The following is a 22,210-nucleotide window of genomic DNA, read 5'->3' on the forward strand; positions in this document are numbered from 1 at the left end:
TGTCACCAGCACCATGTGCACAGTGTATGGCTGCGGAAACTTTAAGCTTCCTCTTGACAAGTTGTCAATCATTGTGTTACCTTCCACATCTATGTTCCTGCTCTCCAGGACGAGCACGCTGCTGCAAAATGCGCATGACAGCTTCTTCCGAGCTGAATGAGCACAATATCCAGCGATATAAGCAATGACCTCCATGTCATGCTTTGGGTTGGAAATTTCATCATTTGAGATGTGAACAGAGAAGTTATGTTGCGATACTTCTGTGTCACTTTCGCTGCTGATGTCTGGCTGCGGAAGCATCAGCAGCTTTTGCAGACAAGTTTTCTTTTCAGACTCCAGAAGCTGCCTCACGGAAACATGATATTGTGCACCAGCAAGCTGACGGTAGCGACCGAAGCGATCTTCAAGAGGGTCAGTTTGAAAATTTCCCAGCAAGACATACTTGAACTTCAGTTCTTCTAAACAGTACCGTGACAGCTCAACAAGGGAGTAGCAAGTGAGTCTCAACGCAGAATGTGTTTCCCTTGTCAAGCAGCCACGGCTCATGTTGACGCTGCTCCAAGCATCCAGCCAGTCTACCATGCCACTAAGGAAAACCAGCTGTTGATCCACCGTAGAATACACTGGATTTTGAAGGGTGTCGGTCAGTCGGTGACCTTTCGAAGGGGTCTTCACGTTGACGATTTTCCACCACGTCGATATGATGTTTATGAAGAGAGCTGTTGAACTGGCACAAGTGGTTTCAAGGGCATCGCCACGCGTCCCAAGTGCGTTTGATACAAATGGATTAATGACATTTAACACCAACTTTACATTCTGTCTCTCCATAGGTGTTGGATTGATTGCCTTGGAATTTAGCTTGTTGCCATGCTTGAGAAGCGATGTCTTGTCCAGTGCATACAGCTGCCGTACGGCTTCAAATGATGCTGCATTCTGGGCGGCCCGTTGGGCAATATTCCTCACAGGCTCACTTCAGGAAAGTAAAAGCATAGTCCTTCGTTTTTCTGATTCATCCAGTTGTTCCTGATGCATTTCAGTATGTGCACAGAGTCTACAACATAAAACAGAGGCCGATTGTTGTCGGCTGGATGAGGATATACAATGCTTACTTCCTGTTTCTCTGAGAAAAACGACATCATTTTCCGGTTGAAGGAAATGTCGGTAATTACAGCAATGACCCTGAGGCCCATAGATTCCACTTCTAAAATTACTTTCTTGCAGAACTCACGTAAAATTTCGGCGGTCATTTTAGCAACAGAAAGAATGTGCAGCACATTCTTGCTTGATGACAAGAGCGACTGAAGCATGAAAACATGAGCGGTTGCGGCTGCCTCTTGAGAATTGGCTGCAGATCCAACTATGCTGCCCCCTTTATAATCGAAGTATGGCTTGATATGAATTTCATTAACCATTAGCGTCACCGTCTTTTCGTGCGGCTGCAAGCACTTCACTCTTTCTCGAATGTAGGAGAGGAAGTTCGCTTCGTTTTGCTCCTTCAGTGGATCGCCTCCATACTTGGAACAAACGCGGCGCAGGGTTGAAGGATGGGGTAAAGTCAACGTCGACGCTGATCTGGCAAAGTTATAGACGTGCGGAGATATGGAGTGCAGGGATGCTAAAAAACACTAATGTTTCAGCACTGTAGTGACGAATGGGGACAGCGAGTGCGAGAGCTATTTGCTCATTCAGACACCGAAACAAAGCACTGTGTTCTTCGGTCGTGTCACTGTCTTGGGACCGCTCATTTATTATTTATTTATTTATTTATTTACAGGTACCTCAAAGACCCCAATGAGTGGGGTTTTACATGAGGGGTGTTGAAGCACGAAAATTACACAACTGATCAACAAACACAAAAAAGAAAACAAAAAAGAAAACAAAAACTGCACGAGCGTATCACGAAAGGGTATCAAGCACGCTCTGTTAATAAAAAGCATACAATGCCAACCAACGAAGCATACCAACGAAGCATAAAAAGCATGCAATGCCAACCAGCATTCAATAAGCAGCCGATATGCTGCAACACTGACACTGTTTTCGACGGACTTGCAACTTCAGGCGTCTCAGTCATGTGGTTTTCCAGCTGCTGGAGCAGTGAGGACAACGTCCGGATGTCGCGCACTGCGTCTGGAACTGCGCCTCCGCAAGGTAATGAAACCAGCTTTATCATACATACTGAGACTGCAAGTGAGAGATCAGCAAGCACAGTGACGGGAAACCTCACGTGCGGTGAAGGATTATCTTCGATGCGGAGAAACATCACACAACGATCGTTGGCCTTGATGGTCCAGAAATCATTACTGCATACAGCAGAAAGCTTGCCTTTTAAGTGTTCGAAAGAAGACACAGCATTTCAATCCTCTTCGCTTTTTTGTGCATATAGAGTCCTTAATCGCTTTGCTCAAGGCCTCGTCTTCCATTCGAGCTCGTTTCGAGACGGGAGATTCTCGACGATTGCGATTCGTGCTCAGGTATAACGAACAGTTTGGAAACACCGATGGTATAGCATCTCACACTAGGCGCACCCTCTCGCTGTCGACTGTCAATGTCCGTCCCGACGCTGCGTCGAAATGTGACAGCTTTGTGATGAAGTCAGCCTCGAGGAAGTGGAGTTCACAGACCTGCGCCAAGCATAACAGTGACTTCATTACTTTCTTACGAAACCGGCTAATGGGAACTTTGACACGAGCCTGAGTATTTCTGTTCTATTTTACCGCACTGACCTACCTGAAGCGCGACAAAACTACCATCACCACTCACGATATTCGCTCCGTTCAACAGTAACAGAGCCAGAACGCCAGTAATGCGATAGAGCCGGTAAGACAACAGACTTCAGCAGTTTCTCACCTTGGAGTGTATGCTTGGTGTGAAATCCTTTCGCGAAATGGCTTTTATCCAAGACTTCTTCCGAGCTTCATCCTTGGCGAATGCGAAAACACGCACTTTGGAACCACTGTCATAATTGCCGCGGCACCCGGGAACACAACAACGTCCCATGTCGCACTGATCGATGTGTAATCACACACTCACAAATACAACACAAATAAAATAGGACACGTGGGAACGGACGAAGACTCAGAGCAGTGCGATACAGCACCAAGCCTAACGCAGTCTAACCAGCGAAACAGGTAGCGATGAAAGGCAACCTGTCGTGGCTTGTCCGCCGTTCGGAGTAAAAAAGTGCGCGGGGTGACCAACACCACCACCTGAGCGACGCGTCCTCGGCCACTTGACAGTCGGTGATATGCCCGGGGAGGGGTTGAGGCTGCCACCCAGGATCCGGCGAAGGACGACTCTTGCGACGCGTCTCACGAACAAGTAGAAGATGCGTTTAATTCACATATTTGCAAGAGAAGTACATTGCAACGAGAGCGTACAGACGTGCCTTTCCATCACAAGGGCCCAGAGCGCACTCGAGACGAGCGGGCCAGCGAAGTCCAGAGAGAAAGCACAGCGCACTCCCGACACGCTCCTTTTAGAGCCGTCCGTGCACGCGCTAGACGCCGACTGTGTGTCCCAGCGACGCTGATGTGCATTTCCTGCGGCGCACACAGACGCCTCTCGCTTTCCTGCAGGACGCGGACAGCGTTTGACCGTTACGCCGATGAGCATCCCTTGCAAGCCACCTCCTTGCTGTGCCGGTCATAACATCGGACAACTAGCGTGACGTATGCCGTCTGGAGAGAGGGGTATGAACGGGCCTTGTGAATAGTCTAGGTGGTGTTGCTTCAATGCGTCCCACCTCCCGTATCTTAGCGTTTGAAACAAGCGTTCACTCGAGTAAACGCTACACCGAGCTTCGCTTCAAACGCACGCTTCAACTGCGTCAACGCTGTGTGAACTGCTGCTGCTTCGCATCCTATTAGGTTCCCTTAGAGGGGATGATTAATAGTTTTTAAATCATTCCTTAGTCGGGCTAAGTCAGGCGTTCATCAGGATTCATCCACCGCCTTCTCCAATAGCAACAACTGCGGGTGCGTGCGCTTATCTTCCCCCCTAGAAACCGGAGTACGTAGTCCGAGATAGTGCAGGAGAGGGTAGGTGCAATGCTTCGGCGCTTTTTTGCTCGCCATTCACTCTCTCTTCTACCTTCGCCCCACCTTCCCGCGGGGCAAAAGCAAAAGGTTCAAAACGAGTGCGCATGTGCATATGGTTCCAGTTGGATTCTTGCCGCGACGAAAGACGAGATGGTATCCTAAGGTCCCTAGACTAGGGACCTTATCGTATCCAAGACATCAGCTGTAGAAGAGGAGCGTTCCATTTGGCGCGAAGTCGCTCGGCCAAGCATGCTTCGCAGTGGATCTTGAGTACGTTAAGTACTTGCCAATTTTTGAACAATGCCGGGTTGTTGTGCTGTAGGCTGCAGCAACAAAACAGAAGATGGTTTCTCGCTCTACAACATACCTCGTGGCATCCGGAATAGTGCACGCCGTGAAGTGTGGCTACAAAACATTTCACGCGAGGACTTCCGTGCAACGCCGTCGACGCGGCTTTGCGAGGTGAGTTGATTTATCGGCTTTTGTTGAAACGCTACACAACGCGCGTCTAACGCACGTCTAGTACGTGACCTTCGTTACAAATATTTGTGCGTATGCATGTACGGTTTATTACAGCTTAAATGACTGCACTTTCAGGAGCATTTCACGCCAGACCAGTTTGAGCCACTTGCTCTCTGAACGCGGCGTAAAGAAGCTCAGACGCGACGCTGTGCGAACGCTTTTTAAGCCTTCCGAAGGCGCACGAAAAGACCTCTGCTTTCAGGTATGTCAGTGCGCTGTTTGTATTACTCGTGCTGCATTATCTGAATAATCGCACTGCTCGATATCTTGTAGGAGCATTACACGTTTAGTTTTTAGGTAGACAAACAAACATAGCAACTTGAACATAGCTACTGAAAGAGATTGTCGGGCTGTACGCGACCGATATTTGGTTCCTGCCGTAAGCACGGGATGACTACACTGAAAGGCGCAGTGGAGTAAAAATGCATCACAGCTGATCTCGCTTTCACGCGATGCTGCAAGATTGCTAGTTTGCACTGCCAGCATACCATCCGAACCCCCCCCCCCTACCCCCACTTTATTTGTGAGTGGTAACGCCGGCACAGGAATGTTTTGTCTTCACGTTTGAAATAAAGAACATTCTGCATTCGCAAGAAATTGATAGACTGTGAAAAAAATCAAAATGTACGGAGAGAGAGAAAATTCAGTTTTAACGTTATTTATGTCATCAATACGTTACAAGGAATCACTTGCAAGAGCTACTCACTTTGTTCGAAATAACCTGGTGTATTTCTTACGGACTCGCATGCATTAATGAGGGAAAAGTCGCATGCTTTATGCGTTACGCATAATTTTACAATATAACTTTCTTGGGCTGCAGCAAAGGGACTCATTAAAGATGTACGCACGTATGAAGCACACCGCATGATCAGTTGCGTTAATGTTGTCATGTGTAAGTGACGACAGGGGTTAGCGACCGCATCGAAGCTTTGTGAGCCGCTGAGACCACTGCGGTGCTTGGGGCACCTGGCCCTCCGTGTTGGTTGTTTCGTGCATTGCCCGTTGGGGCCATCGAGTAATTGAGTGCTTCGGACATCCCCTAATAGAAAACTGATTGTCTTAAGCTAAAGCCACCATTGCTGAAATCACGCATTACGGATTCGGAGTTTCGAAATGACAGCCGCTTGGCAGCAAACAGCATTTAAGGGTTGTGCGCTCCTTGCTACTGCAAACAGTTGAAAATGCCGTCGTTTCTCCTCTGTGTCTCTCTTTTTGTTGGTCGGTTTATATTGCTTCATTTCACCAGGTTAGAAATGCATTTTGGTGCACAAATAAAACACATGTACGCATTGTTGCATGCAATCCACGCGGTAGCAGTTGGAGGCCATGCAACAAAATCCAATGCTTTGTTTTCCTTTTGTGCATGTTTAAATCTTGCAGCAATATTACGTGCACCGTTGCATGAACTTCAACTGCCCTGCCTTAATTTGCACAGCTGAACATGGTCTCTGGTTTGTGAAATCGATGTGCCCTTTTCGATATTTGTAGCGACAAATGTTACGTGCACACAGTAAAAAGGAATGTGTCCATTGATTGTGATTACGTGTACATGAAAGCACACGCGTAAGACTCGAAGCAACGTTGTGTCTCACGTATTCATCAGGCATCCCATCAGTGTGGCATACACGCTAGTTTTGTGTTCAGATGCCGGAGTTGAGGAACTGTGTGACAATAAACATTGAAACACTAATACAATGAGTGCAGTGAATTTGCTAGGTTGGCGTATAAGGAGACTTCAAAGTTTGTTAACAAAGCGTCGACTTCTTTGGAGCGGTTTAAGTGAAAGCAGCTGCTAGAATGGTTGAATAAAACGGCATTTCAATCAATTGTACTACCCTTGTCTCGTTTGATTTTATAGAGTCTGCTCATTTATGAACGACATTTTCAGGAAATGTAATGAACATTGACAGCAGCTCAATAGGACATGACCATTGCTACTTTCACGGATCTCATAAGAGTGATACTCAAGGTACGATTGCGGTGACATTCATGGTGTAGACGTGGAAGTAATGCTTGTAATTAACCAAGATGGGTGGCTTCTATCTTGTAGAAATGTCCCCAGAGGATACGCCCCACCTTTCAATTGAAGCAGAAGTGGTTGGCCAAGGTACTCTGGACATTGTGCAACAGAGTTCTGCGTGCAGTATACCAAGTAAGCAGGTGTATGTTTATTGCATCATGCACGTAACTATTTTTTTTCTTTTAGTGGAGAAAACAATTTTTGAAGTTTAGTCCCACCATTGCACAATTTTACTACGGGGCTATAGAAACCAACTCAATTTGCTGCATAAAAAAAGAGTTGTGTACTCGCACTACATGGTTTTAAGTTTTTTTGTTAGCACTTTATTTTGTATGTTCGTAAATGCATCATCCTAGTGGAAGTATCTCCTCATGACCATGAAATCGGCTTGCGTAGTTCCACAACGAAAAAGAAAAAAAATACTGCAGTGATTGTGCGCATGCAGAGCTGGGCCACTTGGAGTTCGTTGCTACACACATAATGGTAGTAAACAAAGAATACTGAAAAAGGTAGACCTGCTTAAACTGTATCGGCTGCTAGTACTTTATTGTAATTTCACTGTACAGCTAAGCTGACGCACCGTTGTCTTTTGAAGCAGACCTAAGTTATGCAACTTACTCGCATTTATGATACCATGTGATGCACTTGCAGTGCTATTTAAGGAAGCGCATTCACACTGCATGTGCTTAGGTGAAGCGTCAGGTATTTTGAACCTTCCCATTACTTGAAACTCGTAACGCTGCAGTTTATGCACAGGGAATTTGTTTACGTTTTGTTGCGAAAATAAAATTTATTCATTCCCGTGATTGTTTTTAGCTATCACTGTCCATATGAAGCTACAGATGTATGCACGCTTCACGAATTCCATGACGGCGTGGAACTGAATGGAAGAGCTTTTTTTAAAAAAATGGCTTGAAGCTTGCACTAATCAACGCAATGTCGATACACAGCTAAGCTGATCGGCGCCATGCTTATTTATTGCTGTATAAAGACACAGCATTTGCTCTAAGGGTGCTTGAATTTCGCTGCAGCGATGTTGAACTTTTGCTCGAACTTGGCTTGGTGGACCCCAGTATATAACTCTTTCGTGTTAAAAAAGCAATAATATGTATTGTTAAGCTGCGAACTCGCTCCAGGGGTCTGAAACATGCTGACTGCAGCCTGCAGAGGACTGTATTCGTCCCGTATTTCTTTTTTTTTCATTTTCCTAATAAGTGTAATAATGAGCTCCAAAGACATGGCCAGCCTCAAGCATTCTTTTCGTGATGTAGTCCATTAGGCCATCACACGTTGAAACATGGTCGTGGAACGAAAACTCTTCATTCAAGAATTGGCGTCGATTTCAGTCATTACGAAGATAGGTATCGTTATTTCTCGAACCCTGACTCTAAATACCCTTCGTAAATTAGACACATATGTGATATGGAGAAACCGTTCTTTCAAAAGGCAACTATAGCTGTCATATTGTTCAAACGAACCCACCGATCCCCTCGCCCACTAGTTCACACTGTGCCTGCCCTTGCAGTACTCAATTTAGTGTCTTCAGCTCGCTGGCTGAGGTGAGTTTGAGGCCCCTGCTTTACACAAACGCCTTTCCCTAATACGTAGACTAAACTTGGTATTGCAACGAGATGCAATACTCTCGCCATAAATTATTTTCGTAAACAACACTCCAACGATACTCTCCAAAATTCGGAAGCATTCCCACGCGATAAAAAAAAGAGATTTCCACCAAGAGATCTAGCAGCAGACTGTTTTCAGTTCAACAGATCTGTACTATTTTTTAAATACATTTGAGATGGTAGCTGAAATGACTTGGGCGTTTCACGTAGAATAACCCAGATGTCATTGTTTTTTACTTAAGTATACATCCTTTACTTGCAGGTACAGGCTCACATGCAGCTCTGTTGGCCAAAATAAACGCTCTGGAACGACAGCTGACTATTGCGAAGGCTAAGGCGAGGGTGAAAGAGCGGGAGCACAAGAAACTTATGCTTCACCTGTCTTCGTACATAAATGAAGACCAGTTCACTAGCTTGCATCGTTCACCAAGAGGCACAGTGTGGTCCAAGGAAACATTGACCAAAGCACTGAAGATTCGCCTATCCTGCGGCTCGAGGGGCTATGATATGGTCAAGGAGCTCGGCCAGCCATTGCCTTCACAGCGTGTACTTCAACGCCACATCGAGCACTGCAAGTTTCGTCCAGGGCTGCTGGTGGACATTATGGACTCTCTCGCTGTTAAGGTAATCGTAACGAATTTGTCCATTTTGCAGCACCATGGAAGTTCCGATATTTTAAATTTTTGTTTGTATTTTCTGTACTTATGCTGGCATGCCTCATAATACAATCACGGTGTTCCCGAAAAATGGTTAGCACTTCATGGTTGCCTGAATGGAAGTTAGATAGCATAGAGTTCTCATTTTAGCTGCAACCCATCTAATAACAACCTAGGCCTTGCAGGACACTACAATACATTCTAAGCCATCAAACATCCATTTGATAGTTGCCTGATCATGACAGGATGCAAGAGAGTTTTGTGATAGGAAGCTTATAGTTTATAGTGTAAGGTAGCGCGAGATATTGGCCAGATAAAGTGTGTTGTTATATAAAATAACGAAAGTGTTCATTGCACGTTCTGGTTGTGACAAGCGTACCAAATCGGTGCGCTGCGCCAAAACCACGAATTATCACTGATTGACTGAACATGCATATTCCTGACGACGCTTTTGCGCATTGCAAGCTCTCAGTGGTATCTTTCGACGGCTCATGTGTTTGTGTCATGATAAGCAGTTATTTCATTACATTGGTCAACCTCAATCAAATGGATGCTTGGTTGGGCAGTGCTTCTATGGAGGTGACCTTAACGTTAACGGAATGATTACCTTTGACTGTGGGGCTGTTTACGTTATGGCACCTTATTGCAGCTTACTTGTGCGACGTAATGTACTTAAACACTAACACTTCTTTTATTTCCTGCCTAACCTTTCATGTTAGTTATTCGTATCTTCCAATCATGCGCAGGTCAACTGCATGACAGAGTACGAGCGCCATGCGTGCCTCATGATGGATGAGATGCAGATCACCCCAAGCCTCATATATGATCCTTCGGCTGACGCAGTACTGGGCAGACCTACGATTCCCTTGGCAGATGGCAGCCTCCCTGCAGACACCTTGGCTACCCATGGCCTCGTATTTATGCTGGGTGGTGTTACTACCAGGTGGAAGCAGGTCATTGGGTACCATTTGACTGGAAATTGTTTTCATGCACTCTCTGTCAAGCAAGAACTCTTGAAAATGATAAGAGCATGTGAAGACATTGGCCTTAAAATAGATGCTGTTGTTTCAGATATGAGTGGTGGTAATCAGGCTCTATGGAGGTTATTTCTTGTCAGAGTCGGCAAGCACAGTCGGCCAAATTGCAGTGCAACACACCCCTGCGATTCGAATCGGAAGCTATGGTTTATAGCAGATGCCCCTCACCTGTTGAAAAATCTGCGCAATCACCTCACCAGGGGCCAAACTTTGTATCTTCCTGATGACATTGTTGTAAAAGCTGGTTTCTCCACAAATGCGGTTCTCATTGAACCAATAAAAAAACTCATTGAAATTGAGAGTAAAGGAGACTTCAAATTGGCTCCGCACCTAAAACAAACTTGTGTTGACCCTGGTCATTACAAAAAAATGAAGGTGGGCCCTGCTTACAGTCTTTTCAATGTGGATACTGGGGCTGCACTGCGCATCCTTGTTGAGAAGAGCATGCTAGAGAAGTCCGCGCTTGCCACTGCTTGGTTTATTGAAACTGTGGCCAAGTGGTTCCGCATCATGACATCAAGAACAACCAAACTTGCCTTGAGTAAAGTTATTGAGACAGAGAGGCAGGCAAGTATTCACTTTCTCAAGAATTTTGTTGTACTTTTTGAAGGGCTCTCTATCGGCACCGTCAAAAATGCCACATGGAAGCCTGTGCAGACAGGGGCTATTCTCTGTACGCTCGGTGCACTTGAGCGGCAGGAGCATTTCCTATCATTTTGCAAATTCTGCTTTCTGTTCCTTAGCAGGTTTTTTCAAGATGCGCTGGAAAATTTCTTCTCTACTCTTAGAGCTAAGTATCCGATTCCCAGGTTATATAAATTTAAGTGCGCGTTGTGTTCCGCAACGCTAGCACAGTTTCTACACGCTAGTGCTGATGGCAGCTACACTAAGGACGGTGGCTTTTTACTTGCTGGTTTGAGCTCTGACAATGAAGACAGCACCACACAAAGAGATTTCATTCCTGCTGACATTCATGACATGAATATGTTGGAGCACGAGTCATTTTTGTACTTCGCAGGGTGTGTTGTTCACAGTGCTAAGAAGTGAGTAAAAGACTGTGATGCTTGTGTAAGTGCCATGACAGGGAACGAAGACGTTCCGCGACTCACACAGCTGAAATCGTACAAAGAAAAGTTAGCGTTGTGTGTAGCTTCTGAAGCAGTTGTAGAAGTTCTAAAGGTAGTGGAGTCTCACTTTCAAAAAAATAAAGAGCAGCATATTCATAATCGTGTTCCTGTATCAGCCACCAAAATTGTTGTTAAAAGTGCGATATCGTGTAATACCTTGTTTCCACACTGTCATAATGTATTGGAGGCTATTATTTCCGTGTTCTTCTCCGCAAGGATGCACATAGAAGTAAGAAAAGAGACATTGGTTCTAAGCGTGCAAATCGACAATAAATGTGGAAGTAAAGTGTAGGAATGAGAGCTGCAGTGGCCAACCTTCCTTAAAAAATAGCAGTGTAGAAAGCGCCCTTGCAGCCAATGTTGCGTGCGTGCCAGGAGAGCTCCTTGGAGAACGCATTTTTATTCTATCTGGCTGCCTGCGCACCTTCAATAGCCTTGTCAAATTCTTCCCATCTTGCACGTCGTGCGTGCTTGAGAAACTGAAGTAATAAGAGCCATACTGTCCGAGTTCCTTAATGCTGCCATTGTCAACTTGTTGACAACATCCTGACTAGATTTACATTCCTTAAAAAATTTGTGCTGCCTAGGTTCACAGCACTAACCCACGTGTTTCATGCCATTCAAGTAAGCGCAAGTATAAGGACCAAAGCACAACCTGTTTTGGTATGTGATTGCTGTATTTTTCATCGTTTTAGAACATGCTTCCGGCACGGGACAACTCTTAAGGCATCCTTCTGTAGTTTACAATGTAACATGACATCAAGTAACATAGATGAGCGCGATAGAAATAACCTGTACCTTTCTATCTTCTGCCATGGATGCAGTCATGTACAATGCGAAAATTTTTCGTGCAATGTTTTCATGTACTCATTGCATCCTTTTCAAAACACACATATACACACAATGCCCAATTTACCTTCCTATAAGCTCGCACGACAAATGAACGAGAGGCACCTTAGGAACGTCTCTTTACACAAGGTAATGTCTCATTTCATTTGCACCATGAAGGCATTACCATCACTTGTGCAAATCGTGAGTGAAAAGTGTCCATTGAATACTTGTTCAAACAGTCTAGTTACTCCTCCAAGCAATGATGAATATGCCTGTCTCTTATCTGTTATGTAACGTACGACCAAGGTTTTGCGGTAATGTGTGGAAATATAAACTGTACTGCTACGTTTGTGCCACAGGGCACTTGTATAGCTAGTGGAAACGGTAGCTAACTGTTACAATGCAACTTCCCGTTACTTTGGAAATATCAGTTTTTTTCCAAACGTTACTTCACCATGGAACCTGAACTTGGCAACGTTTAATGCTAGAACTTTATCTAGTGAGGGAAGTCTAGCTGTACTATTCGAGGAGCTAGAGGGTGTTAAATGGGATATAATAGGGCTCAGTGAGGTTAGGAGGACAGATGAGGCCTATACCGTGCTACAGAATGGGCACGTCCTTTGCTACAGGGGCTTGGCAGACAGAAGAGAACTGGGAGTGGGGTTCCTAATTCACAGAAACATAGCTGGCAACATAGAGGAATACTATAGCATTAATGAAAGGGTGGTAGGTATCGTAATTAAACTGAATAAAAGATACAAGATGAAGGTAGTACAGGCTTACGCGCCTACATCCAGCCATGATGACGCTTCAGTTGAAAGCTTCTATGAAGACGTGGAATCGGCAATGAGTAAGGTTAAAACACAGTATACTATAGTGATGGGCGACTTTAATGCAAAGGTAGGGAAGAAGCAGGCTGGAGACCAGGCAGTAGGAGATTATGGCATCGGTACTAGAAACGCCAGAGGAGAGCTACTAGTAGAATTCGCAGAACGCAATAATTTACGGATTTCGAATACCTTCTACCGAAAACGAGAAAACCGCAAGTGGACATGGAGGAGCCCTAATGGCAAAAATAAGAACGAAATAGACTTTATAATGAGTGCACAACCTGGAATCGTGCAGGATGTGGAAGTGATTGGCAAGGTACGATGCAGTGACCATAGAATAGTACGGTCTCGAATTCGCCTAGACTTGAAGAAGGAACGACAGAAACTGATACGCAAGAAGCCAATCAATCAGCTAGCACTGAGAGGGAAAGTACAGGAATTCAGAGTGTCGCTGCAGAACAGGTACTCGGCTCTTAGTGAGGAAACCAACCTTAGCGTAGATACAATGAATGATAATCTAACGAGTATCATTACGGAGTGTGCAGTGGAAGTTGGAGGCAGGGTAGTTAGACAGGACACTGGCAAGCTTTCCCAGGAAACGAAGAACCTAATTAAGAAGCGTCAAATCATGAAAGTGTCAAGTACAACAGACAAAATAGAACTGGCAGAGCTTTCGAAGTTGATTAATAGACGTAAGGTATGCGATGTAAGAAGGTATAACATGGAGAGAATTGAACACGCTCTGAAAAACGGAGGAAGTGTCAAAGCATTGAAGAGGAAACTTGGGATAGGCAAAAGTCGGATGTATGCACTAAGGGACAAAGAAGGCAAAATAACTACCAATATGGATAGGATAGTTAAAATAGCAGAGGAGTTTTACAGAGATCTGTACAGTAGCCGTGACAACCACGGCCTTAATACTATAAGAACTAGCAGTAACCCAGATTACACCCCACCAGTAATGATAGAAGAAGTCAGGAAAGCTTTGGAGAGCATGCAAAGGGGCAAAGCTGCTGGTGAGGATCAGGTAACATCAGATCTGCTGAAAGATGGAGGACAGATTGTGTTAGAAAAACTAGCCACCCTGTTTACGAGGTGTCTCCTGACGGGAAGAGTACCAGAGTCTTGGAAGAACGCTAACATCATCTTAATACATAAGAAAGGAGATGACAAGGACTTGAAGAATTACAGGCCGATCAGCTTGCTCTCTGTAGTATACAAGCTATTTACAAAGGTAATTGCTAACAGAGTAAAGAAAACATTAGAATTCAATCAACCAAAGGAACAAGCAGGATTTCGAACAGGCTACTCAACAATTGACCACATTCATACTATCAATCAGGTAATAGAGAAATGCTCAGAGTATAACCAACCCCTATACATAGCCTTCATAGATTACGAGAAAGCGTTTGATTCAGTAGAAATATCAGCCGTCATGCAAACACTGCGGAATCAGGGCGTAGATGAAGTATATATAAACATTCTGGAAGAAATCTACAGGGGATCAACTGCTACCATAGTGCTTCATAAAGAAAGCAACAGAATACCAATCAAGAAGGGTGTAAGGCAGGGGGACACAATTTCCCCAATGCTATTTACCGCGTGCTTACATGAGGTTTTCAGAAGCCTAGAATGGGAACAGTTAGGGATAAGAGTCAATGGAGAATACCTTAGTAACCTGCGCTTCGCCGATGACATTGCATTGCTGAGTAACTCGGGGGACGAATTGCAACTCATGATTACGGAGCTAGACAAGGAGAGCAGAAAGGTGGGTCTTAAAATTAATCTGCAGAAAACGAAAGTAATGTACAACAACCTTGGCAAGGAGCAGCGCTTCGAGATAGGTAATAGTGCACTTGAAGTTGTAAAAGACTATGTCTACTTAGGGCAGGTAATAACCGCAGAGCCGAACCACGAGACTGAAGTAACTAGAAGAATAAGAATGGGGTGGAGCACATTTGGCAAGCACTCTCAAATTATGACAGGTAGTTTGCCACTATCCCTCAAGAGGAAGGTATATAACAGCTGTATCTTGCCGGTACTTAGCTACGGAGCAGAAACCTGGAGACTTACAAAGTGGGTTCAGCTTAAATTGAGGACGACGCAGCGAGCAATGGAAAGAAAAATGGTAGGTGTAACCTTAAGAGACAAGAAGAGAGCAGAGTGGATTAAAGAACAAACGGGGGTTAAGGATATCATAGCTGAAATCAAGAAGAAGAAATGGACATGGGCAGGGCATGTAGCACGTAGACAGGATAACCGCTGGTCATTAAGGGTAACTGACTGGATTCCCAGAGAAGGGAAGCGGGTTAGGGGGAGACAGAAGGTTAGGTGGGCAGATGAGATTAAGAAGTTTGCGGGTATAAATTGGCAGCAGCAAGCACAGGACCGGGTTAACTGGCGGAACATGGGAGAGGCCTTTGTCCTGCACTGGACGTAGTCAGGCTGATGATGATGATGATGACTTCACCATACTGTCCTCTAGGCATACGCACAACGTGGCAACAACTTATCTGCAGTTTACATACACCGTTGAAATGTTCCTGCCATGCAGACATTCGTGTATAAGTTTGTGTAAATTGTTACTCCAGTGTCTTACTAGACATCTCAAATCACACAGGTCGTTTTCGCAAGCATTATTGAATGCGCCTTTCACTAGTACGTCATGTGACATCACAAACTGTAGTGTAACACGTCTGTGGATGTAGTGTGCATTGTTTAACTTTCATGATCCCATGCTGACATTTTTATGGAAGTCTGCGGAAATGGTTAGTGCAATGCTCTACTGTGTCATCACCTGTATATTTGAAAAAAACATATTATTGATCCGAAAGTTACTCAGTGAATCTTGCTGTTATACACCTCATGTATATGACAACAAGCTGCAGTGGAAATCGGTTTGCATGTTCACCTTTGTTCATGCCATTAAGGCATTCGCGTCTGTGCAAATTGTCAGTACAGTGTGTTGCTAGGCCATTCATTGTATGTTTCAAAGCACGCATGTTCATGTTGAAAAAATGTAACGGTGAATCTTCCTCTGGTACCTGTTGTTCAGGCAATGGTCAAGCAATGTTCTGCATTGAATGTCACATGCTGCAATTTTCTTCATAGTTTTATTGTTTACTGACAAATGAAATGTCTTGGTGTGGTTTGCGTGCCTTTGCAACAGCCCAGGAGATGCTTGTTTATTCATAGGTGCCTGCTATGAAAATGTTGCCAGAGAATGTAACGAAGTAACAAGAATAAACATTTGTAGTCAACATTGTGCCTCATTGTTTCTTTAACATTCCAGTGTCCTGATTTACATAGGATGTTGAAATAGTGCCGTTGTACGTAGCTCAGTGCATCTATTGATGCATCAGCGCCATATTTTTGTCCTTTGCAGAACGAACGCCCCGTCCAGCGTTCTTGTGTTGACGCTGCTTGCGTCCCCTCAATTGAGCGTGCAATTCCACGTTTAATAGTTTCATAACCGCTCATTCTATATTTGTGTATATGTATCAGTTATCATCCCTACCAGTTACATGTGTCACCTAAGGTTCCTATTTAAGCAACTTTGTTTTATCTGGGCGCCTTAGCCGTACCCATCTGCAGTATTTTTTCACAATTTCCACCAGACTAGCAGCATTCGACACTTCGTCTCTCATCTCTAGCTGTCTGTTAACGTTACAGTAACATTTTTTACTTTATTGTTCTTCAGGGGTTGCTCAACTACTTGTCAAGCTTTTGGTTTGCTTTGAAATGAATATCACGGGAAACAGCTGAAAACTGCACAGCTGCCTAAAGTATTAACCAAAAAAGTGGACATATACCTTTGTGGAAAAAGGTTTAGCTATGGGGCTGTCTCTAAGATTATATTCACTAAATGGTAACAAGTGCTCAAGAAATTACACTGGAATTCTAAATATTATTGTTCCACTGCGGGCAGGGCAGCATGATCTAAGGTCCCTAGTTAAAACAAGGAACCTTGGCAAGATCCTTCCATCGCTTTCTAAGGGGTGGCATAGGGTGGGGGTGCATGCTGGAGGTGAGGTGAGGGCGAAGTGCTGGTCGGTGCTTCTGACTGAAATTACAGCCCGTACTGGCTCGGGTGCACTCTGTAAAGTATTCGGGTGTGCGGGAATGTAGCCACTCCATCCACTCAGTCGAACGAGTTAACAATGACGGTTACAAACGGCACAATCCCGTGCACAACAGAGAAGCGCTAGTGGTGCGCCAGCATTTGGTTAACATGCGGGAAGACCAGTGCTACAGCGAGTTTGCTGGAAAAGCCGCGCTCACTATCACGCTTTTCAAATGTCCATCGTTCAGTATTCCAGCACATTTCTGCTACTTGCCGCTGATGGTGGGGCGACGACATCGTCGCAAAGTTCATCACTTCGGGACAGTGAATGCGGCGATGAGTCAAAAAGGGTACAACGTGCGTGTCTGTTGTCACTCACAAACGCCTCTGTACGCGCACGCTGTAGTGCCGGGACACCCCACTCGTAGAGCCCTAACTTGTCGTTAAGTTGCGTGCACCCGCATTGCGGTGCCGCAGTCTCTTTCATAGTCACCCAGATAATATAACATGCCCCACGATTACCTGGCATTCTGCGGCGAAAGTGGACGTATTTTCTCAGAAAAAGCTGTAATCACAGTGCTGCTAGTCAAGCGTTCGTTCCAGACTGGCCGCGGTTTTTCCCTGTGTGCTCACAAGCGGCTATGATCACTCGTCACAACGTCACAACAAAGTGCTGCCCTGTGGTAAGTCAGGGACACAGGATCCAGCAAAAAGAACGTTAACTGTGCCACATATCACATGCACGAGCAAAACACATTCGGAGAACTGGACGAACTACGACGTACGATGCGAGACGCCATAGCTAATGGTGTGAAATATAGAACTTGCACAACGTTGCCAGTTGGGTAACACACATCATGCTTCTTCTTATGTTGTACCGCTTATTTTCAACTAAGTAACCTTTTATCCTAGGTCTCATTTACTTCTCATTTGGTATAATTGTTTTCATCCGCCGTACTAACTGAACGCAAACGTTCGCTGTTTTATGCACGCTTTGACCCTTCTTGGGGGCGCTTCAGGTAAATAAGCGAAGAGGAAAACGGAGGGTGTCGCTACCTTTGTTTCATCTAGGGACCTTACACGGTGTAAGATTAAAAAAAAACGCTTTTCTAACGCTGGTTTCTCACCTTCGTTCTCACGTGCGAACGCCGTTAAGGACGCTACGCAATGCATTCCTATTTCGTCATGATTCCTTTGGGAAAGATGGGAGCATTTTCGGTATATTGGTGCATTAAAAAACGTCGATATTTCATTCTCCTGTTGTCATTCTCTCTAAGGTGATGTTGCGCTTTGTGGTTCACTTCAATCTACACAAATCTGAATCAAGATAGCTATATCGATAGGCTTTCAAAGATAGGCTTCCTCCAAAAGAACAAAATAAGAAAACATGAAGTAAATTTAAAACTTTACCTTGTTTGCCACATGCTATTTTACACTCAACTACCAAAGAAGTGGTACTCTTGTTACTCACATTTTTGTTCAATAGAGTCTCTTGCAATGCCCCCATTCAGAACTGCGGCGTTAACAACAGACCAAGCTTTCGGGACGACGCTATTTCTGTCGGTGTAATAATTGAAGAATGCATCTGCCATTAGGTTGACTGCATTGCATTCCTTGTAGCGACACTGCTTGTCGTTGGCTTCTAGAAGAACTTTCGTTGAGCCGACAACTTCTTCCACAGCGTTGTCTACAATTTCTTTGTATGGCTTGAGGCTCTCCAGCGTGTCATTATCTGTAAAAAATGATGAGCAGTGAAAAAGAAATGCACTGGTGAAAGCATTTTTGTGGATTGTAGCCATAACATTTCTGCGTCCAAATTCGGCAGTATATGCTCGTCATGAAAATGAACGCTTAATATTATGTGAAGAAGCTGTATGAATAAGAAGGAATATACAAAGTTAACAAATAACATCCTCTCAAATCTATCATTGATGTTCTTGGGCGGTGCGAAAGAGTGGGCATTGACAGCACTCATTTGCTGTCATCGCGTCGGCTTTTCCAGGATGGGGAATATCTTCTCTCTTTTCTGGCATTATAGCATTTTTGAAACCTTTCACAATAGAACCATGAATGAACCGAACTAATCTTATAGCCCTGCTTAGATATCACAAAAGCGTCCGTTTCAGTAGATATTGATTGGACATGTTTTCAACTTTTACTACTTACACTCACTTTGCTGGCCATAAATTAGGCAATGCAGTTCGACACTCTGCTATTCTTGCAGGAAATGCGTTACCTGTGCTTCTTTGTTTTATTGTGCGTCTGTTAGCACTAGACCTAAGTGTCTGTGTGGATGATGTCTGCGTGTATTGGTATGCATGTTTATTTTTTTAGTTGTGTATTTACTGCTGTTTACACGTCGTGAACACTCCGAATGTTTTGGACAAAGGCGCCAGTTACAATGCGCCTGTCGCTTAAGCCAACCAAGCATAAGATACGTCGGCAAAGGTCACGCGCTTTCATGTTATTGATGTTGTAGGACGAATACTACCTTGGCGAGTGGTTACACCACCATATACGGCTATCTCATGTCTCTCATGAGGAAGCTCACTATCCAGCTTAAGTTCCGAGACGTGGCACCGTAGGTTGAAACGGTTACACATAAGAGGGTAGCAAGTTAGAAAATGGATGAGACGGTCAGTGCGGTCATGACCGTGTTCGACAGACACTTTGCCTTGGCACCACTTTGAACTTGTTGCATGACTCAGCGTGACGACCTTTAGTGATGGTGGCGGCTACATGATCGTACGTAGTGTTTAGTTAGTAAAATTTGGGTATACTATTTTATGAGGAAGTCATAAATTTAACTAGGTTAAAAACTTTGATGGGTCAATTTCACCGAGATGAAAAAATGTACACTTCATAACACATGACGTAACGCACAGAATTGTTGGCGAGAAAATTTCTTCGAATTTGAATATCGAATCTATTACAACCAAATTAATGACTAAGTTCTCAAAGCACTCTTTGCCCCTACGCACCAATTGATTCAATTGCCCTTCAATGTTCCTTTATTTGATGCGTAGGACGCCAATAACTAACTTTATCCTAGTGTTACTACTGATTGCTAGAGCAATGTTGTTGCTTTTATAAGAGATAAAAAAAAGCTGAACACTTTCACGAGTGAAGAGACTATCAACGTCTGGCATCCAGGCTCACGTTTATCATCCAGAAGTGAGCCTTGATTAAACTTTAAGTCGCTTATTCTAGGCTCAAGTTCACGCAGTAAGGATGTTTCATTTTTTCTGACTTGACTTTTCCTTTCGCCATCACAGCTATGTCGCTATATATCACTGCAAAGCTCCTGGTTCCAGTATTTAGATATAGTGTAGCCAATTATAGTGGTCATCATCATATTCATCAGACACGTAATAATTAGGACGTGCTCAGGTTCATGCCCATGTACTTTTTTTCCTCATGTGGTGCGCTCTGTGGTTAGAAGAGAATTAAGACCAATTACTCTGCCGTTGTCCTAAACGGTTTCCTTGTTTTCGTTCGGCACAACAAGCATGGCTACAGAGGACGTAAGCTCGGTCCTTACAACGTGGTGACCCGGACGTGAATACTGCAAGGCGAGCATTGCGTCAAGAATGAGACCGCGAATGACAGACCGAGGATTGGACAGGGGGCCGGGGCAGATTCACCTGCCGTCGTTTAAGCCACAGAACTCTGCAGCCTAGTTTATGCACGTGGAAGCCACATTCCCTCTTCGGTGCCTCACGTCGCAGCAAGCAATCACCACTCTGTTTCTGCACTCTCAACAGAAGCGGTTGCATAGTTTCATTACCTTGAGGGCACGCTACATGAAACCGACCCCAATGAACACTTCATTACAACGGTGCTGCAACGCAAGTTTGTGCCTCTTAGCAGGCGTCTTCAGCAGCTTCTCAACGGGGAGGAGCTTGATGACCGGCGACCGTCGGAACTGCTGCGTCGCATGCAGCGGCTCCTCAGTGTCTGTCGGTTGGACGCAACCAGCCCGTTGCTGCGAGAGCTGTTCCTTCGGCGCCTGCTGCAGAAGGTGGTATTTGCCTTGTCTGCCACACCAGACGACTTGCCCCTCAACAAACTGGCGGAGCTAGCTGATGGCGTCACTTACTATTGAGCAATATGCACTGTAGCAACGACATCTATCATTCCGCTGTCACAACTCGAAGAACGGCACTCTCGCCCCCAGCAAGTAATCGATGACCTTGCTGAGGCGCTTAATGCACTACGACCACCGTCCCACTTCCATTGACGAGACCCTGATTGCCGTCGCAGATCGTCCCTGAGATCTCACTTCCGTTAAGGTCCTCGTGGAGCCGTATACAGCTGGTACCACAGCAGCTTCGGTGCTACCGCACATCAATGCCGACCTCCTTGCAGCTTGCAAAGAAGCATACAACGAAGCCACTGATGGCTGCCAGTGACTCTTTTCGCACGACAAGCCGCCTGTTCCACGCTTCTGACAGGTTGGCCGGATATAGATTTGTCGAGGACACCGGGCCACATGTCAGTGTCGTTCCTGCAGCGCAACTAAACCATCAACGCTCTCAGAAAACTGCGCCTTTTCAAGAAGCCAACAACTCATCAAAACCCGTTGGCATGATGCCTCAAAGTTTTTTAACCTAGGTCAGCGTTCTCTTACCATTGATTTTGGTCGCCGACCCACCTTTCTATGGGCATTTCCTGTTGCAGAAGTACGCATGGCCATATAAGTGCTGATTTTCTGACCTATTTCACCCTCAGTGTGGACCTCTGCGCACGTCGACTCGTGGAGAGTAGGACAAATTTGTTCATAAAAAAAATTCTCGCACCTCCAGCACCTATTACTGAAAAGTTGCCAGAGATAACAAGGTTTATGTTAGCCTCAAATGTGCCAGACTTTCCAGCCATCATGAAACCTTCAAACCTTGAGCTGCCAGTACGTCACATTGTCACACATAATGTAATAATCACTGGCCCTCTAATATTTTCTCGACCTAGACGCGTCGCTAGGGACTACCTTGTCATCGCCAAAAGAGAAATCGACCGCATGCAGTGACTGGGCATCATCCGTCCTTCATCCACCAGTTGGTCTTCTCTGTACATTGTGAAAAAGTGGGACCTAGGATTGGCGCCCGTGCAGCGACTACCATGCTGTGAACGCGCTCGCCGTCCCTCATCGCTATCCCTTCCTTCACATTAATGACTTCTATGCCTTGTTGCGAGAGAAATAATACTCAGCCAAATAGACTTAGTAAAGGCGTATACCAACAAAATCCAGTTGAGCCAGCGGACATCCCCAAGACTAGAATAGAGACACCATTCGGACTTTTTGAGTATGTTCAGATGCCGTTCGCGTTGATAAACACTGTCCAAACGTTCCGAAGATTCATAAAATAACTGACCCGTGGATTACCCTTCGTATTCGCATATCTCGGCGACCTCCTGGTAGCTAGTGTTTTCCCTAAACAAAATTGCAACCATTTGCGACTGATATT

The 22,210-nt window shown here is 44.9% G+C and overlaps 1 protein-coding gene across 3 annotated transcripts in view; it reads right to left on the reverse strand.

The window, feature by feature from the left end:
- Positions 1-22,210, reverse strand: part of LOC119180204 (protein 5NUC) — a 431,021-nt gene that overhangs the window by 96,720 nt on the left and 312,091 nt on the right. For all 3 annotated transcript variants that reach the window (XM_075869905.1, XM_037431348.2, XM_075869904.1), the window contains one exon: positions 18,217-18,477. In XM_075869905.1, coding sequence (XP_075726020.1) covers positions 18,217-18,477 — 261 coding nt within the window. The remainder of the gene's footprint in view (positions 1-18,216; positions 18,478-22,210) is intronic.

This window comes from Rhipicephalus microplus, chromosome 7 (genome assembly GCF_043290135.1).
Source record: "Rhipicephalus microplus isolate Deutch F79 chromosome 7, USDA_Rmic, whole genome shotgun sequence".
NCBI lineage: Eukaryota > Metazoa > Arthropoda > Arachnida > Ixodida > Ixodidae > Rhipicephalus > Rhipicephalus microplus.